This window comes from Chiloscyllium plagiosum, chromosome 11 (assembly GCF_004010195.1).
Source record: "Chiloscyllium plagiosum isolate BGI_BamShark_2017 chromosome 11, ASM401019v2, whole genome shotgun sequence".
NCBI lineage: Eukaryota > Metazoa > Chordata > Chondrichthyes > Orectolobiformes > Hemiscylliidae > Chiloscyllium > Chiloscyllium plagiosum.
In genome coordinates this window covers 39456265-39475388 of record NC_057720.1, presented here as the reverse complement: position 1 = coordinate 39475388, position 19124 = coordinate 39456265, and the positions used below count along the sequence as shown (strand labels likewise).

At 40.2% G+C, this 19124-nt stretch overlaps 1 protein-coding gene across 3 annotated transcripts in view; it reads left to right on the top strand.

The window, feature by feature from the left end:
• Nucleotides 1–19124, top strand: part of LOC122554316 (phosphatidylinositol 3-kinase regulatory subunit alpha-like) — a 475560-nt gene that overhangs the window by 348779 nt on the left and 107657 nt on the right. For 2 of the 3 annotated variants that reach the window (XM_043699150.1, XM_043699147.1), the window contains exons 6-7: nucleotides 8–209; nucleotides 4057–4142. In XM_043699150.1, coding sequence (XP_043555085.1) covers nucleotides 8–209; nucleotides 4057–4142 — 288 coding nt within the window. Of the gene's footprint in view, nucleotides 1–7; nucleotides 210–4056; nucleotides 4143–4658; nucleotides 4757–19124 lie in introns of those variants that run through there. The other variant, XM_043699146.1, reaches the window with a different exon arrangement.

The following is a 19124-nucleotide window of genomic DNA, read 5'->3' as shown; positions in this document are numbered from 1 at the left end:
TATTCAGAAATCCAGAACCTTGATGAATGTGTCCAACAAATCAGAAGAATTGTGGAATCTCCCAGCCTGCCCCAGCAACACTGCCTTATTCTGAGATATCTGGTGAAGCACTTCTGTAGAGTGTGCCAGAATGAAGCTGTGAACAATCTCACACCAAGGCTTCTTGGTGAAATCTTCAGTGATGTCTTGTTCAGGCATTCGCTATCAAGGTAAATGTCTTTGGAAACATAAATCAACGTAACCTTTATCGAAGGCTTATTTATGAGTAGACAGTGCCAGAAGGATTTCTGTAGCATATCCTCAGGGTGGTTTTGTTTAGCTGCACAGTTTGAATCCCGATAAACATGGAACTAATTTGCTGAGAAAAGCTGAGGTGGACTTTACGAACAAATGATCTCAGGATAAACTTCTGTGCAACGGTCGTACATTTTAGGAATTCAGGCTTGAAGATCAGAATACTCCATCTGAACTTCATTCCTTCAGCTGATCGGGATTATGTTTAGGGTCAAGCTTTGGATAAATTCCATGAGGGCAATTTCTTTTTTTTTTTGGGTGCACATCAAGACCAGATAGTGGGTGGAACAATGGCATCATCTGCCCAAGGAATCCAGCTGAAACCTTTCATGGCTGCATCCTTGATGTGATTGTTGAGCTGCCAGTGTCGAATGAATGCTAATGGAAGCTCATAAATGGAAGAGGATGGTGGTGGTGGGGGGAGGTGGTGCACAAAATCCACTGGTTGTGTCACAGCAATGGAAGTGAATCTTTAAAACCCAGAGAGAAGGTCATCCAGACAGTGATCACAGAATGACTGATAGTACAGACTAACATTTCTGTTGGGGTCACGAAAGTATCTTGTATTTTAGTGATTTTTCTAAATAACCTGAGATTGGACTTGGAAGATTGATTGGTTTGACTGTGGGTCAAGTAGCTCCACTAGTCCGCCAGCCTTTGAGTGACAAATCAGAACTAATTTTGATTGAATATTTAAATCTGCCTACTGTTTAGTTGACTGTTAGTGGGCGGCACGGTGGCACAGTGGTTAGCACTGCTGCCTCACAGCGCCAGAGACCCGGGTTCACAGGCGACTGACTGTGTGGAGTTTGCACATTCTCCCCGTGTCTGCGTGGGATTCCTCCGGGTGCTCCAGTTTCCTCCCACAGTCCAAAAATGTGCAGGTCAGGTGAATTGGCCATGCTAAATTGCCCATAGTGTTAGGTGTAGGGGAATGGGTCTGGGTGGGTTGCGCTTCGGTGGGTCGGTGTGGATTTGTTGGGCCGAAGGGCCTGTTTCCACACTGTAAGTAATCTAAAAACAGCAGACAAAATTTCTCACCTGTATAACTACAAACAAAAATATTCTTCTGTGTGCAACAGCCTGATCGATTGATTCACTGCAATTTTCAAACTCATGAAAGCTTGTGTGAAACATCATTGGCGTGTTTTTTTTAATTTCAATCTAAGAGTTTATTCATAAAAAAAATACATAATTACAAATGTAGTTCAGTTCTGTACAATAGCATATTTTTTTAAAAAAAACAAGCAGACATTTGAGTTTGACTCTTAACTAACAAACAAACCAAAGGCACCTCTTACCTGTACAAGACTATATTTACATGCATTTGAGGCACCAGGAGGATCCGATAACTGAATGGTTCCCCAATTACCTTCAGCAGGAAGACCTCAGACAGTGGTCTTTCCCCACTGCGCCTTGGCGGCAGCTGCCCCAAACTTTAGTGTGTCCTTCACCATGTAGTCCTGGACCTTGGCATGTGTCAGTCTGCAACACTTGGTCAACTCCTTGTTCTGGAAGACCAATAGATTTTGGGCAGACCCTTACGGTCAACCCTTATTAAATAAGTCCACAGCGATCACTCACTGCCAATGGCTTTAAGCAGGTGCGAGTGAGATTTCCACTTCACAACGGGAAGAAGTTTCATCCTCAAGAGCTGCAGGCAAATCAGATTGACCAATGGCTTTAGCAATCTCAGCAGTACCAGGCACAGTTGGGACTGTAAATTTCACAGAATCACAAGTGCCAAAGAGATATGTGCTCTATCATGATTCTGTGCTTTGTTTTGAGCGCTAAATCTAAAGAACAAGGCAAGACACTTAAATCAATCTTTTTATGGGTAGATAGTGGACTTGATCAAACTGCAGATTTATGACATCATTCGATTAATGCATTAATAGTGAGCTAACATTAGGCACAAGAGTGGCAAACATTCAATCTTCTAGCAGGGTATAATAATTCAAGAACTAACAGTGTGTAAGTTTGAGGTTTTAATTTAGTTACTTTTTATTGTGAAGCCACTGAAATAAAATGGTTATAACTATGCTGAATTTGAAATAATTTATGTCAGCAACATGACGTGACATTGGCATAGTTACTCTCACATAGTCAGATGTCAGGAAAGTGCTGGGGAAAAGCCTGGAAAATGCTGATCAATTGTATAAAGCATTAGGTGCATACTGATATGGTCACATCCAAACAAAAGAACAAGGTGTTAGTCTCACAATATTTTTTCTAAGATTGCACATTCTAATTATATTTGGTTATTCCATTTTCACTACGTTCAAGATGCATGAAAAGTGCCAACATTTCTTTGATGTCCTGATTTACACTCCAGATTCCGAGGTGCTTCTTTGATTCTGAGGGGTAATATCGAGAATTCTCATTATAACACTGTTGTTGGGTGTTGCAAATATGCCATAGTCAGGGAAAAGTTGCAGGGAATAAACGTTATGGGCAGTCTGTGTCAATAATGAAGCTGCAAATAAAAGTGTTGATGTATCACTGATTATCATCCATCAACAGTGTTTGTGTATTGTGCAGTGATAGATGTGTGAATTGACAATAAACCACTATGTAAAACAGGTTTTTTGAATCATTCTTTTGAAATTAGTTTTCCATATTTTTAGTACTTTTGGATGTTAATTTTGTTTGGAACCACCATGCTAAGTAAATAGCAAATAATCTCTTCTTTCAACAGATCCAGGTAGTTTTTCTATTAATTGCAGGAAGTTGTGCATGGTACAAATGTATGTGCAGCAATGAAAGTAGGATTATGTTGTATACTAAGGGACCACGCTGCTATCAAAAAGAGACTAATGTGGGTGGGTTAACCTCTGCCTTATGACAGAGGGACAGAGGATTGACGGCGGTGATCTTATCTGCCATAGGCATTTGCAAAAAGCTGCAGTCAGGGCATGAGATATTTCCTTGCAGCTTACTGAAGTGTGAGAATTTTAGTTTATCTTCTGAAAAAATCTCCCTGCATCAGTTCATTGTAGTGCTGTTATGTTCCAGGCTGTCAGGCAATTTTCATGAGCTGTAAAAAGAAGATTCTGTGGATGAGTTTGTGTGGTTGTTAAATTGAGAAACATTATTGAGGGGGGTAGCACCCAGATTTTGAAACATCTTGAAATATGGAAAGAGTAGGACAAAGATAAATCAAGATGCCCTGCAAAGAATAGTCTTTCAAGGCTTTTAGTCTACAGGAGGAATGGAAGACTTGTAGTACAGGAGGGAGAATGGTGGTTGGTGAGTGTGGTGCAAGTGGTCATGAGTTAACCAAAGTTAAGTTTGGTACATTTCTATTTCTAATCACTTTGGTTGAAATGGCAACAGGGGAAAACATCTGCAGAAATTAGATGGTCAGCAAATGTTCTGAATTTGAGGACGAGTTACCTCCATGCAGCTTTCAGTGGTTTGCATGGCACACCACAAAGCACAGCACAGATTAATGAAACATGCTCATTGCACATTTCTGTGCTGGCATGAAATTTTAAACCTTTGTCAGCAGTTCTGAAACAGCAAAGGAAGCTGTGGGAAGAATGGGTTTATTTGAATTTCTATCCATGAGTTGCAGTGTTTCCACATCTAATTCTTGATGGCTATTTATTAAACACTTTACTGTTTGGGAGATTGGAGTCAGTGGGAAGAATTCTCAGAATGCTTATGTCAGGCCAAATGTTGTAAATTGTCTTCCAACCAGACATTCTACCAAGATGAATGTATGCAGAAATGTTAAATGCTGCTCATATTTGTTTTCAGTGCTGATGTGAATCCAGAACACCACATTAAAATCATTGAAGCACTTATTATGACTGGAAGCCTGGCTGAAATGCAAGCTGCACCAGGTAGGAAGCCAATGTTCTTTTTCTGTATTATGAAACGTCCTTGGCAGATTCTTTTTTTTCATAATCTGGTGATTTGAGGTATTTCTGTAACTGTCTTAGATAGCAGATGGTTACAATAGACTCTTTGTTGGTCGTTACACAGATTCAGAGCTATTTTCAACAGATAAACCTTATTTTTAGATATCCAGAAGTATATGAGTCACAGCGGATTTGTGTAAAATGGTACCTGCAGATGTGACATTCAATCTGTTTAAGCAGAAATGCTGCTTTTAAAGGAATGTACTCAACAATCCTTTTCTTGTTGGGAGGGGACAACATTTTATCAAGAAGACTTTACATACAAGCAGCATTTGAGTGTGTTTGATTTGTAAATGTACCAAGGTTGGGCATTCTGATTTGTCCTGAAGTACTTATTTGTCAAAGCAGTACATTTTAAATCACGTAATCTATATCATCACATTTTATATAATTAAGCTGTATCCAGGCAAAGAATGACCACATTGTTTCTTTCCTTAGTTGGCTGGCCAAACACAGAATGGGGTATGTTGAATGCAAAGCAGGTGGTAATACTTCTAGCAAAGGAATGGAAGAAAGGGTGAAGGGAGTAAATGTAAAGTCTCTTTCTGAGCAAGACTGAGGAATCTTCTAATTCCAGTTTGAGTCCGTGTCCATTGTTTTATGTCTGCGAACATTTCTATGAAAAATATTTGGAATGGCTTTTCTCTGGGAAAGGTGGAATGCACATGCAAGATATTGTGGTAGCAAATTTTCAGAAAATTCAAATTACTGTAGGAACTGTCTAAAAATGAAACATTTCTGATTGACAGACAACTCATTCTATATTAAAAAAAAATGCTTTTCAGCTCTTCTGTATTATTAGTGTGCCATGAAACAAGTGTGTCAGTCTTTTATTGCCAGCTTAAGGTAGTTTGTGGGAGAATGAGTTAAATTGTATATCTGAAATGAGTGAAGCTTAACGTGGCTAATGACAAAGCTATGCCAAAATTGAATACTTTGTCCACAGTTGATTTTCATTCCATAAATTTGTTTTCATAGTGGAACTTTAAACCTAGACTTGCTTCAAGAAATAACTCAAATCTCAGAGATCCATACCTCAATCTTCTATTGCATACATATTCAGGGGCAAAATGGATGGTACCTATTCATTGTTATACAATAATTCTTAGTTCAACAATCACTTAACATGCAATTCCCTGCTGGCTGCAGGCTTTGTTCTATGACCAAGATATAGACAGCACATTGTCAAAATTTGTAGATGATATAAAACACGGAAGTATTGTGAACCATGAGGAAGTTGGTGTGGAATTTCATAAGGACACTGACAGGTTGGGTTGACAAGTGGCAGATGGATTTTAGTGCAGAGAAATGTGAATTTATTTAATTTGACAGAAGAACAAGATTACAAAACAAAGGGTACAATTTGAAAGAAAGTACAGAAGCAGGGGGGCTTGAATGCACATGTGCATAAATCATTGAAAGGGGTAAGACTTTAACAAGAGAGCTGTTAATCAAGCTTATTAAGCTTTATTCCTGTTCTGTTTCAATAGAGCATAGTGTATAAAGCCACGGAAGTCATGTTAAACCTATATAAAATACTGGCCTCATTGGGCATATTGCATCCTGTTCTAGGCTTCACACTTGATGAAGGATGTCAAAGCATTAGACAGAATGAAGAAAATATTCATGAGACTTCTTCCAAGGATGAGGAACTTCAATTGCATGGAAACATTGGGAGGATTTGGGATGATTTTCCTTGAAGAAGAGAAAATGGAGGGTTGATTGATAAGAAGTATTTAAAATAATGAAGGGCCAGGACAGAGTATGTAGGGAGAAATTAATTTGTGGAAATGAGATCAGCGAGCACAGACTGAAGTAGAGCCACGGGATTCGAAACGTTAACTGTGCTTGGAAAGTTTGGTTTATCCATAATGTAATTAAAACAGTATTATCGCACAGAGATGGACCTGAACTTTGCGCAGTCATAGATTTGGGTGTCATTAGCATACAATTAGAAGCTGAACATGCCAATTGAAACAGCATGTAAATGAGGAAGAGATGAGAAATACAGCTAAATTCTTTGTGATAATACAGGTGACTAGAGGAGATAGAAAGGGAAGCTAAATACACTAAATACACTGAGACAACTGAAGGGTAGCTGAATAGAGCTGAATATTAGAGAATTATAATTGCCTGTAATTGATTACTTTCAAGAGCTATGTCTTCCAGCATACCAGTTTTTGTTGTTTTATTTCTAATTATTTAGAGCAGTTTTCATTTTCATTTGGAGGAAGTATTTCAGCACACGTTCATGACTACAACAAGAACTTGTGTAGAGAGATCACTCTTAACATCTTAAAACATCCTAAAGAGCAGAATAAAACAAGGCATACCACCAAGCCAAGTCAAATGACCAAGGAGGTCCATCAAACCATCCTGTCTAAGAACTGTCTTAAAGAGTAGAAAGTGAGATAGAGAAGTGGAGAGGTATAGGGAGGAAATACCAGAGCTTGGTGACTGGACAACTAAAGGTACCAAAGGTGGAGTAATTAGGATCAGGAACTTACAGGAGGACAGAGTCAGAGGACCACAGATATTTCAATAGATTGTTGGATTGAGGAGGTTGTAGAAATGGGGGAGAGTGAGACCGTAAATGGACTTGAAAACAAGGATGACAATAAAAAAAAGGTCTCTCCTTTAAGGTAGTGGTAAAGAAAATGTTTCTTTCTGAGACAGTCTTTTACTCTCTTCTGCGCAAAGCAGCAGAGACCGAATCGTCAAATTTATTCAAGACTGAATTCGATAGATCTTTGATAGAGAAAGGAGTAAAGGACAGACAGGAAACTAGGTCAGGAACACTATGAAATCAGCCTTGTTCTTATTGAATTGGAAAGCAATCTCAAAGGATCAAATGACCCACTCTTGCTCTTAAGCCGTGTGGCATAGGATATCAAAATCAAGACTTTGATTGGCCAGGTACTGATGTAGAGCAGCAAGCAGAGGGAGAAGAATCGATCTTGGTACAGGAAAGTTGGGTTTCTGTGGAATGCTGGGGATAGAATGTGGGCCAGCAGTGTTGAAATAGGAAAATTGAGAGGTAACAACGACAGGAAAGTGGGCTTCAGCAGTGGAAGAAGTGATACAGAGGCAAAGTCATTCTTAGAACCTAGGATTCTTAAGGGGCTTGATGAGGTAAATGCTGGGAGGATGTCTCCCCTCATAGTCTCAGAATAAAGGGGTGCCAGTTTAAGGATGAGATGAGAAGGAATGTCATGTCACAGAGGGTTGAGAGTCCTTGGAACTCCTTACTACATAGAGCTGAGGGGACAGAGTCCTTGTGTATATTGAAGGCTGAAATTGATAGATTCTTGATTAGTACAGGAATCAAGGGTTATAGGGAAAAGGCACGAGTATTGCCAGATTAACCAAGAATGGTGGAGCAGGCTTGAGAGGCCAAACAGCCTACTCCTGTTCCTATTTCTTATATGATGGAGGTGGAACTGATCATCTTTGCAATGGCACAGAAGTGAGAATAGGCGCTTATTTTACAATTAAGTGTGACAACAAGATTTTGAACGAACCAGCTTAATCGCAGACTCATGCCAGGGTGAAGAATGGTGTCATTAGTTAAGAAATGGAGTTTAGAGTGGGGAGCAAAAGCAATTACTTCAGTCTCTCAAAATTTAGTGGGAAGACATTTCTGCTCAAATGCTGATTAAGTAGTCTGATAGTTTAGCAACAGTGAAGAAGTTAAGAGAGCTGACGGTGTGGTACAGGTAGATGTCAGTGCCATGAGAAAACTAAGGCAGTATTCTTGGATGTCACCAATGAGCCAAGGATAGACCCTTGGGAGACACAAGAGGGAATAATGCTAGAGCAGGAAAAGAAAGCATTGCAAGGGATTCTCTACAAAATCAATTATCATCATCAAATTAACTTTGATTGTCAACTGTGATCAGAATATTGGTCAGAAATACAGCCATAATTGTGAAATACCGGTTGTCAGGAAGAGCAAATTCTGAATAATCATTTGTTTTGAAGCACTTTATTCTTACATTGACTTACTTTATATATAAACATAAGGTAGATTGTTTGATAACTTTACCAAAGCAATGATTATGAACAACAGTTCATACTGTTTTCTTGGAAGAAGGAAGTGCCTACAGCTTTTATATTTGCTAAATGCCAACATGATGGTTTTACTTGCACAGTTCACTTTTCTGGACCTGGGATAAATAAAACAATGTTTAAAAAAAAAAGCTTTTAAGTAATCAACCTATTATTCTATTTGAACAGCTGTTTATTTTCAGTCAGCATGAGTAGTTCCCTGCTAGACTTCTGTCTGTACAATAGATCATTAAATTTGTATATTTGATGGTCCGCTAATTGTACAAAATGATATTTTGTTGGACAGGCCCACAGCAGAGGGGAAAGTTCCTCACACTTGTCTTTGAATTAAATTAGCCTTCTACCTGCAGAACATAATAATGTAGGTATATCCTAGCTCCCAGATACTTTCACAGAACAGCCAGCCAGGAAACATCAGGATACAAGGTACACCTGGTCGACAACAAGAACATTCTGTCATTGGTTTGATTTAAGTAAAACTTCAGGTTTATTGCAGTTTAAGAAATTGTTTCCAGCCATTTAAAATTCTTTTTAATGCTACCCCATAATCCTTTTTAAGTAGAAATACATTTTCTGAATTCTGCTGCTGGATCCTTTGTGCTATACTTAGGTTTTTGTTGTGTGGAATGACTAAAGAACCCTTTGACCTATGATACAGTTCCATGATTGTTGATAGTATGCAGTTAGGCAACCATCTGGACTTTATTGCATGACAAACAGATTATTTTTGACTCAACTGTTGTGCTGCACGACAAAGGAAACTTAAAAAGAAACAAAGCGGTTTCTGTGTTATTACGTAACAAAGTGCTAGTTTGGACGATCAAATGACAAAGACAGACCACGCTGTGTTGTTGCAGCGTTTTCATGAAGACCTCACAAAGAAGGAACAGTAGCTGTTGCTGCGTCTACAAAAAAAGTAGCCCACGTTTAGCATGCAGTTGTTCTTTTGGAAATGTTAAGTAGTGATATTGCTTGTGAATATTCAAACCAGGCCTACTGATTTTCTTTGAAGCCGTTTGCCAATGGATGTATGAGTTTATTGAGTGAGTAAGTGAGCTGTTCAGTCATGGAATCTTCCAGAATTGAGCCTCGATTCTTGCTGCATTAGCTCATCTCCATTGGAGTGTCGTTTAGTTGGTTCAGTGCCACCAGGTTAGAGACGGGCTAGCAACTTGGGTTCCAGCTCCTGATTGCAATCCTGCTGTAAAGTGTACACTTACTGATGTCAGGTGGAAGTATGGTGGCTCTTATGTTACACAATGTGACACTCATTGCCAAAGCTCACAGCATAACTGAGCTACTAGAGGGTTTTGGCAGCATGCCTAATTAGAAGTCAAATGTTTTCATAAAGGGGAGAAGTTGGCTGAAAAGAAACAGCCAGGAAATTATCGAAAATGAATCTTCTGAAAGTCTTCCCCACCTCCCAGCTCCTAACTTCCTGGATACCAAAAATATGATTTGGAAAATGAGTAGTTGACTTACATCTAGTGTCACTCAGTGCCAAGCATGAAGATGTGCCTGAAGCACAGTTGAATCATTTTCCCTTCCAGACATAGAAAGATTCCCGCTCTTGGCTCATGGTGTTCCAAAATGATGTCACATGCTTCAGAAACTCAGTGGAAAAGATTAATGGAATTGGAGTGTCACTGAACAGTATGAATATTTCTACCTACCGGAGAAAAAAAATCTTTTTTTTCCCATTGACATTATAGCTAGAAATACAACATTAGACCTTGTCTTTATAGAGATGTAGAATTAATCCTATTACCTTTCAGTGAGGACTTGGTTGAGCTGAAGGGCCTGTTTCCACACTATAGGGATTCTATGATTCTATAATAATGCTTAATAGGGAAAAGATTTATATCCTGCAACTCAGTCTTGTTTGTTCAGATGACATTAAGACTGTAAGAAATAGAAACCGAGATAGGCCCGGGAGCCTGCTCTGCCATTCAGTAGGATTATTTGACATTCCTCACCATCCACTTTCCTGCTTTTTCCCCGTAACCCTTGATTCCCCTCCTGATCAAGAATCTGCCAATCTCACCCTCAAATATGCATAAGGACTCTATCCTCACAGCCGTCTGTGGCAAGGAGGTCCAAAGACTCTCAACCCTCAGAGAAGAAATTCCTTCTCATCTCAGCCTTAAATTGGTGCCCCATTATTCTGAGACTAGGGCCTCTTGTCCTAGGCTCTCCCATTAGGGGAAACATCCTCTCAGTATTTGGACATCGGGAGGCCGCTTTTACAATACTGCATACAATTCTGGTCGCCCTTCTGTAGGAAAGATATGTTTAAAACTTGAGAGGGTACAGAAATGATTTGCAAGGATGTTGCTGGGACTGGAGGGTTTGAGTTATAGGGAGAGGTTGAATAGGCTGGGGCTTTTTTCCCTGGAGCATCAGAGGCTGAGGGGTGACCTTATAGAGCTTTATAAAATCATGAGGGGCATGGAGAGGGCAAATGGACAAACTCTTTCTCCTAAGGTGGCGAATCCAAAACTAGACTCGATAGGTTTAAGATGAGAGGTGAAAGATTTGAAAAGGACCGGAGGAGTAACTTTTTCATGCAGAGGGTAGTGCGTATATGGAATGATCTGCCAGATGAAGTGGTGGAGGCTGGTACAATTGCAACATTTAAAGAGCATTTGGATGGGTATATTATTTAGAGGGATATGGGCCAAGCACTGGCAACTGGAATTAGGTCAGATTGGAATGTCTGGTCAGCACGGATGAGTTGGACTGGAAGGTCTGTTTTCGTGCTGTACAACTCTATGACCCTGCCCAAGCCCCTTAAGAATCTTATATGCTTCATTGAGATCATCTCACATTCTTCTAAACTCCGGTGAATAGAGTCCCAACCCGTTTAGCCTCTGCTCATAAGTCAATCCCTCCATACCAGATATCATCCTTTGCTGAACTGCCCCCAATGAAACTATATCTTTCCTTAAATAAGGAGACCAAAACTGCTCTTAGTACTCCAGCTGTGGTCTCACCAGCACCTTGTACAGTTGCTGTAAGAAATCCCGACTCTTACATTCCAACTCTCTGAAGTAAGGGCCAACATTCCATAGTCTTCCTGATTTTCTGCTGAACCTGTGTGCTAACTTTCTGTGTTTTGTGCGCAAGTACCCCCAAGTCCCATTGTGTCACAGCTTTCTGCAATTTCACTCCATTTAAGTAATATTCTGTTCTTTCATTCTCCCTTCCAAAATGAGCAGATTCCCACATTTATACTCCGTTTGCCAACTTTTTGCTCACTTACTTAATCTGTCAATATCTCCCTGTAAACTGTCTGTATCCCTGTCACAACCTGTCTTGTCAGATATGTTTGTGTGGTCTGCACTTTTGGCTATATTACACTTACTTCTTTGCCCCAAGTTATTGATATATTGCAAAGAGTTGTGGACCCAGCACCGATTCCTGTGGAACCCCACTGGTCACAGATCACTAAAGTAAAGAAGAGTCCCTTATCCCTGTTTGCTGTTTCCTGCCCATGAGCCAATTCTCTGTCCAGGCCAATATATAACCTCGAACACTGTGAGCTTTTAGATTAGATTTAGATTTCTTACAATGTGGAAACAGGCCCTTTAGCCCAACAACTCCACACCGACCCTCCAAAGAGCAATCCACCCAGACCCATTCCCCTACATTTACCCCTTCACTTAACACTACGGGCAATTTTAGCTTGGCCAGTTCACCTAACTGCACATTTTTGGACTGTGGGAGGAAACCGGAGCACCCAGAGGAAACCCACGCAGACACTGGGAGAATGTGCAAGCTCCACAAAGTTACCTGAGGCATGAATTGAACCCGGGTCTCTGGCGCTGTGAGACAGCAGTGCTAACCACTGTGCCACCGTGCTGCCTAGCTGTTGTGTTATGACTTAGCATTTTGTGAGGTACCTTGTTGAACACCTCTAGAAGTATTTTAAAAAGCCTTATTATCAGTTTTAATGTTCCTTGCAAGTTTACCTCATAGTTTATTTTCTCTGTCTTTATAATCTTTTTTGTCCTCCTTTGCTGGATTGATCCCAATCTTCAGGGCTGTCACTGACTTTGGCCTCCGTATACACCTTTTCTTTCAACCTAGCACTCTTCTTAACTTCCTTGGTTAACCATGGTTGGTTTATCCCTCTCTTAGAATCTTTTCTCCTAGCAGAAATTTATTTTTAATGTGAATCATGAATTACCCCCTTAAATGTCTTGGCACTGCTTGCCTACTGTCATTCCTGCTAATCTATCCACCCAGTTCACTTCAACTAACTCTATCCTCATTATATTTGCCTTTGGGGATCAGTGTTGGGACTGCAATTATTCTCAATTTACATTGATTATATGGAGTTGGAGACCACGTGTAGTGTATCAAAGTTTGTAGATGACACTAAGATGAGTGGCAGAGCAAAGTGTGCAGAGGATTGTGAAACTTTGCAGAGGAACATAGATAAATTAAGCGAGTGGGCTAAGGTCTGGTAGGTGGAATACAATATTAATAAATGTGAAGTCATCCATTTTGGTAGGAGTAGGAGTAAAAAGAACTATTACCTGAATCGTAAAAAGTTGCAGCATGCTGCTATGCAGAGGGATCTGGGTGTCCTTGTGTATGAATCACAGAGGGTTGGTCTGCAGGTACGACAAGGAATTAAGAAGACAAATAGAATTTTGTTCTTCTTAGCTAAAGGTACTGAGTTTAAAAGCAGGGAGGTTGTGTTGCGGCTGTATGGGATGATGGTGAGGCCACACCTGAGTGCTGCGTGCAGTTTTGGTCTCCTTACTTGAGAAAGGATGTACTGGCACCAGAAGGGGTGTGTAGGAGGTTCACTAGGTTGATTCCGGAGTTGAGGGGTTGGCTTATCAGGAGAGACTGAGTAGCATGGAATTGTAATTTAGAAGAATGAGGGGGGATCTTATAGAGGCACATAAAAGTATGAATGCAATAGATAAGATAGACATAGAGAGGATGTTTCCATTGGCAGAGGAAACTGGGACAAGAGGGCATAGCCTCAAAATTAAGGGGAGCAGATTTAGGACTGAATTGAGAATGGACCTCTTCCCTCAGAGGGTTGTGAATCTATGGAATACCCTGCCCAGTGAAGTATTTGACGCTACTTCAGTAAATATTTTTAAAGATAAGATGGGTTTTTTTGAACAGTGATGGAACTAAGGGTTTCGGTGAGAGGGCGGGTAAATGGAGCTGAGGCCATGTAAAAATCAGCCATGGCCTTATTGAATGGTGGAGCAGGTTCAAAAGGCCAGATGGCCTATTCCTGCTCCTCCTTCCTATGTTCTTAGGTCAAACACTATTGTTTCTGGCTCAAGGTTCGATCTCCATAACTGAATATTAAATTCTATCATGTTATGATCACTACTACCAGGGAATCTTTTACTTCAAGGTCATTTATTTAACGTGCCCCATCACCCATTACCAGATCCAAGATACCATGCTCTCTGGTTGGCTCCATGACATATTGCTCGAGGAAACTATCCGTAATGCACTCTGTGTTGTAGCTACCCTTTACAGTTCAAGTAACTCAATCAAAGAAGATTAAAGACACTGATAGTTATTGCTCTATTCTTTTTACATGCTCCTACTGTTTGTTGCTTTATAGCTTTTCCCATAGAGTGGCTACTGCTTGGGGGTCTGTGGACTGTACATCATCTGAGCTTAGAACATCTCTCACAATCATCCTCATTTAATTCTTATTAACTGTGCTACACCACCACCACCTCTGAAATGTTAAATATCCTGAATGTTAAGTTTGGAGTTTTGATCCTCCTGTAACCATGTTTCAGTGATGGCTATGTGATCATATTCATTTAGCTCAGTTTGCACCATCAGTTCATCTACCTTATTCTGAATGCTTCATGTATCAAGATACAAAGCTTTTAAACTTGTTCTATTATCAACACATTTATGGTGCCTTGGCACAATATGATGTTCACACATCCTATCTCCCCCACCCTTTTATTTTCAGTTAACAGTCAACCCCATCACTAACCTGCAATGCTACATTCTCTGTACCTTTGACTTTCCATGTAACTGAACCCACCCTGCCACTGTTTAAAGTCCTATCAACAGCCTTGGTTATGCAAGTTGCCAGGACCCCAGTCCCAACATGATTCAGGTGGAACCTGTTCCATTAGAACAGCTCCCTCTTTCCCCTGTACTAGTGCCAATATCCCATGAATTAGTGTTTCTCCAACACCAATGTTTGAGCCATGTATTTCCCTCTTTCATTTGTTGACCTCATGCAAATTAGCCTGTGGCTCAGATAGTAATCCAGAGATCATGACTTTTTTGTTTCTACTTTTTATTCAGCCCCTGGCTGCTCGTATTCCCTCATCAGAAAACTCATTGTCTTTCTACCTATACCATTGGTACCGACATGGACTGCAACAATTGGATCTTTTCCTTCCCTTTCCAAATTCCTGTGCTCCCTGATGAGAGATCCTGAACCCGGGAACCAGGCAGGCAATGCAACCTTTGGGATTCTCAATCCTGGCCACAGAGAGCAGTGTCTATTCTCCTGACTGTACTATCCTTGAATGCAACTGCATTTCTCTTTTCTCCCTTGTCTTCAATGGTTATGGTCAGTTTGCTTATCCTCCCTGCAGCCCCACTCACCTACACAGAGAGCAAGAATTTCAAACTTGTTAGACAAGCTCAAGGGCTGAGTCTCCTTCAGCATTGCCTCCTGGATTCTTCTACCTTCCTTGCTCATAGCCATTCCTTCCTGCCCTGATGACTGACCAAATTTGAGGTAGTTAATCTGCCTCCTGAAACATAGCGTTCAGGTAATTCTTCCCCTTCCATAATGTGTTGCAGTGTTTGAAGCTCAGACTCCAGCTCATCAGCTCTGAGCTGAAATTCCTTAAGCTACAGATGTGGTCATGATGAACCACAGTGGAGTCTACCTGTTCCCACACCATGCAGGTACAACTCATCACCTGGACTTACATCTCTATTCTATTTAACTAGTTCTTAACTTGTTTGTAAAAAGTTTCCTACTGGTCTCTTATTTTGTAATCTGTAAATATTTATCCTTTTTCACCTTCAGTCTAAACGTAACCTTTAATAGATCAACAAAGTAGCAGCTATTACCAACTAGACTTACTGTTTCATGTGAACAAACAACAAAGAAAATTTACAGCCCAGGAACAGGCCCGTCGGTCCTCCAAGCCTGTGCCAATCCAAATTCACTGTCTAATCCTATCGCCCAATTCCTCAGGATCTATATCCCTCTGCTCCTCACCTACTCATGCATCTGTCCGGACGCACCTTAAATGAATCATGCCTGCCTCTACTACCTCTGCTGGCAATGCGTTCCAGGATTCTACCACCCTCTGTGTAAAGTACTTTCTATGTGTATCCCCCTTAAATGTTTCACTTCTCACCATGAACGCATGACATCTTGTTATTGAATCCCTCACCCTGGGAAAAAAGCTTATCTCTATCCATCCTGTCTATACACTTCATGATTTTGTCAACCTCAATCAGGTCCACCCTCAATCTCCTTTTATCTAATGAAAACAATCCTATCCTACTCTACCTCTCTTCATAACTAACACCTTCCATACCAGTCAACATCCTCGTAAACCTTCTCTGCACCCTCTCCAAAGTGTCCACATCCTTTTGGTAATGTGGCGACCAGAACAGTACTCAATATTCTAAATGTGGCTGAACCAATGTTGTGTACAATTTTAACATGACTTGCCAGCTCTTATACTCAATACCCCATATGATAAAGGCAAACATACCAGATGCCTTCTTGACCACTCTATACATCTGTGCAGCCACCTTCAGGGTACAATGGACCTGAACTCCCAGACCTCTCTGCTCATCAACTTTTCCCAAGGCTCTTCCGTTTACAGGATAGAGAATTAGACTTCCCAAAATGCATCACCTCACATATGCCCGGATTGAACTCCATCTGCCACTTCTCTGTCCAACTCTCCAGTCAATCAATATTCTCCTGTATTCTTTGACAATCCCCTATGCTTTCTGCTACTCCACTAATCTTCGTGTCATTTGCAAACTTACTGATCAGACCAACAATGCCCTCTTCCAGATCATTTATGTATATTACAAACAACAGTAGCCCCAGCACTGATCTCTGTGGAACACCTTTGTCACTATTTCTCCATTTCAAGGAACCCCCTTCAACTACTACTCTCTGTCTCCTGTTGCTCAGTTCTTTATCCAACTAGCTAGAACACCCTGCACACTATTTGACTTCACTTTCTCCATTAGTCTATCATAGGGAACCTTATCAAACGCCTTACTAAAGTTCATGTGTACGACATCTACAGCCCTTCCTTCATCTATCAACTTGGTCATTTCCTGAAAGAACTCTACTAAGTTAGTAAGGCACGATCTCCCCCGCACAAAGCCACTCCTTGTTTTGTGCTGAGGCTGCCAAGTCTGGGCTTCAGTTTATTCTGTTAAAGAAGATTTATAAACTAAAAGTGAAAAATCCTCGAGAAAAGCACTGCTTCCCCTCTGCACCAAATTCTCACGCTGCTTCCAAATTCCCTAAAGTATATATTCTATCAGACTGTGTCTTACTCAGCTGAGTCAGCTACCTTTTAACTAGACTACTGAATTTTAAACTATTAAAATGGAGAAAGAAAAGGAAGATTTACCAGTTCTATTCACACACTACCCCCAAAGTCCCCAATCTATCTACAAACTTGAGCTGTGTCTTACTCCAGATGTGACCTGTCTTTTCTGACATTAGGAACCACATCAAGATAGAAAAAAGATATTTGGTGAATGTTTTCTGAATTTGGAGACTGATTTAAACTCTTCTTGGGGATTTCCTATTTTGTTCAATATTTTTTAAGCGTTCATGGGATGAAGGTGTCACTGGCTAGACTAGCATTTATTCTCCATCCCTAATTGCTCAGAGGGCTGTTAAGAATCTATGCACAATACAGTTGGTTCTGCTATAACGTGTGTTTCTTCAATGCAAATTGGCTATAATGCAATTGAAAAATTTAGACCATTATTTGTAGAACACAAACTTTCCTTACCAGTATTGGCTATAACGCAATTCTAGAACAATAGCTTTAAGTGGTGCTGCTATTACGTGATTTCCTTATAACGTGGGATTGCACAGGAAGAGAACTATCCTATGATATCAAAACCCACTGTATAAGTTTCTACTGTTGAATTCCCATCTCCCATTCACCCATCTACCTGACTTGAGCCATATTGTTGTTCTTTCACTGTCACTGGGTTGATGGCCTCCAGCTTCTTTCGTTCTCAGCACTGAGGGTGTGCCTATGTTAGGTGGACAGCTACAATTCAAGATGGCAGCTCAACACAACCTTCTCAAGTGCACTTGGAGTTGGGCACCAAATGCTCACGGCCCATGACTCTGAGTTTAATTTGCAGCAATTACTGTACAGAGGGCAGCAGTTGTCATCATCTGCTTTAATGATTAAGCAAACTCCTAAAAACTGAACATTTCTGCAGAAAAGTAAGTCAGGTGACAGTTATAAACAGTTATATGCTGCATATTGCTAACTAAAGATTATATTGCTCCATCCTAATTGTTTAGATCTTACAAAAGCAATTAAAACAAGTATTTCATCTGTGAACCAAATGTGTGTCTAATAAACTTATATTTTCAATTACAGTTACATTGTTACTGTACAGTAGAAAATAGTACTGAAAAATTGGGAAAGGAAGTTAAATGCTTGAACTGGAGTGTAGAAGAAAATGCAGAGATTCACTAAAAGAATTTGCATCATCCATTCGTTTCTCAACAAACAATATTGCAATAACAGACTTTTGAGTCACACAAAGTTATAACCTGTTTTACACAGATTAGGCATACTTTTATTCATATTTTGTTGTTTCTAATGCATCCTTAGCAATTCTCCACCAATTGCCATATGCAGATTGTAATGTGTAACACACAGATCTTGGATAAAAAAAGCCATTCACAATAAGATTTTCAACAAGCTGCCCATTAGCCAGGGTAATTGTCAGTGCAAATGCCTCAGATGTGAGGTTTAACTCTAAACAGTGTCATGGTTAAAAGACTGAGAAGTCAACTTGTAGCTCAAAGAGGGGTCATTGATGTATTTTGTACAGAGACCAAACTCAGGCAGCCAGTCAGCTCCTACCCTATATCAACTATAATTTGGGATGACAGTGCAGTTGCTGGATGTGATTTATGAGGCTTTGCTCTGAAATGACTGCATGAAATTTAATCTTTGCCCAGTTTCCACATAGCTCAGGTGAGGAGATATTGGGAAAAAAAATAGTTTAAGGGCAATGTGTTGAACTGGCCTTGATTTTGGACAAGTTTATCAAAAGGCCTTTATCTGATCCAAGATCATTTACAAATGTCTGGGGACCAAGACAAATCATTGGTATATTGGATGACAAATATAACAGTGCGAGGGCTAGACATCAATCGTCCCTATGGACTCAAAACTAGCACAAAGCCAACACCAAGTCTGAACAATTAGGAGCCTCCTTAATTTCTTTCTTATCTTTACTGCTGCGAAAAGTTAAACTTTATTTTTATGCTAATTTATGTGATTTCAGCACACTCAAAAAAAACTTTTTGGATGAACTCATTCAATTAACTCAGCTTTCAATACTTGTATAGCCTTCAGGCCAAATGTTAAAAGCATTAAAATTCAAACCGGTGCACATTCACTCCTACATACACAATTCCTATAATGTCTGACATTTCCACCCCACTCCCAGTTTATTATTTTTCCTCCCTTTAGATTCTTCCATCTGTTCCACCCCCATACCATGGATCATTTTCTAACTGAAAGGGTGCATAGGCCTCTAAACATGTTGCTTTATGATCGTGTA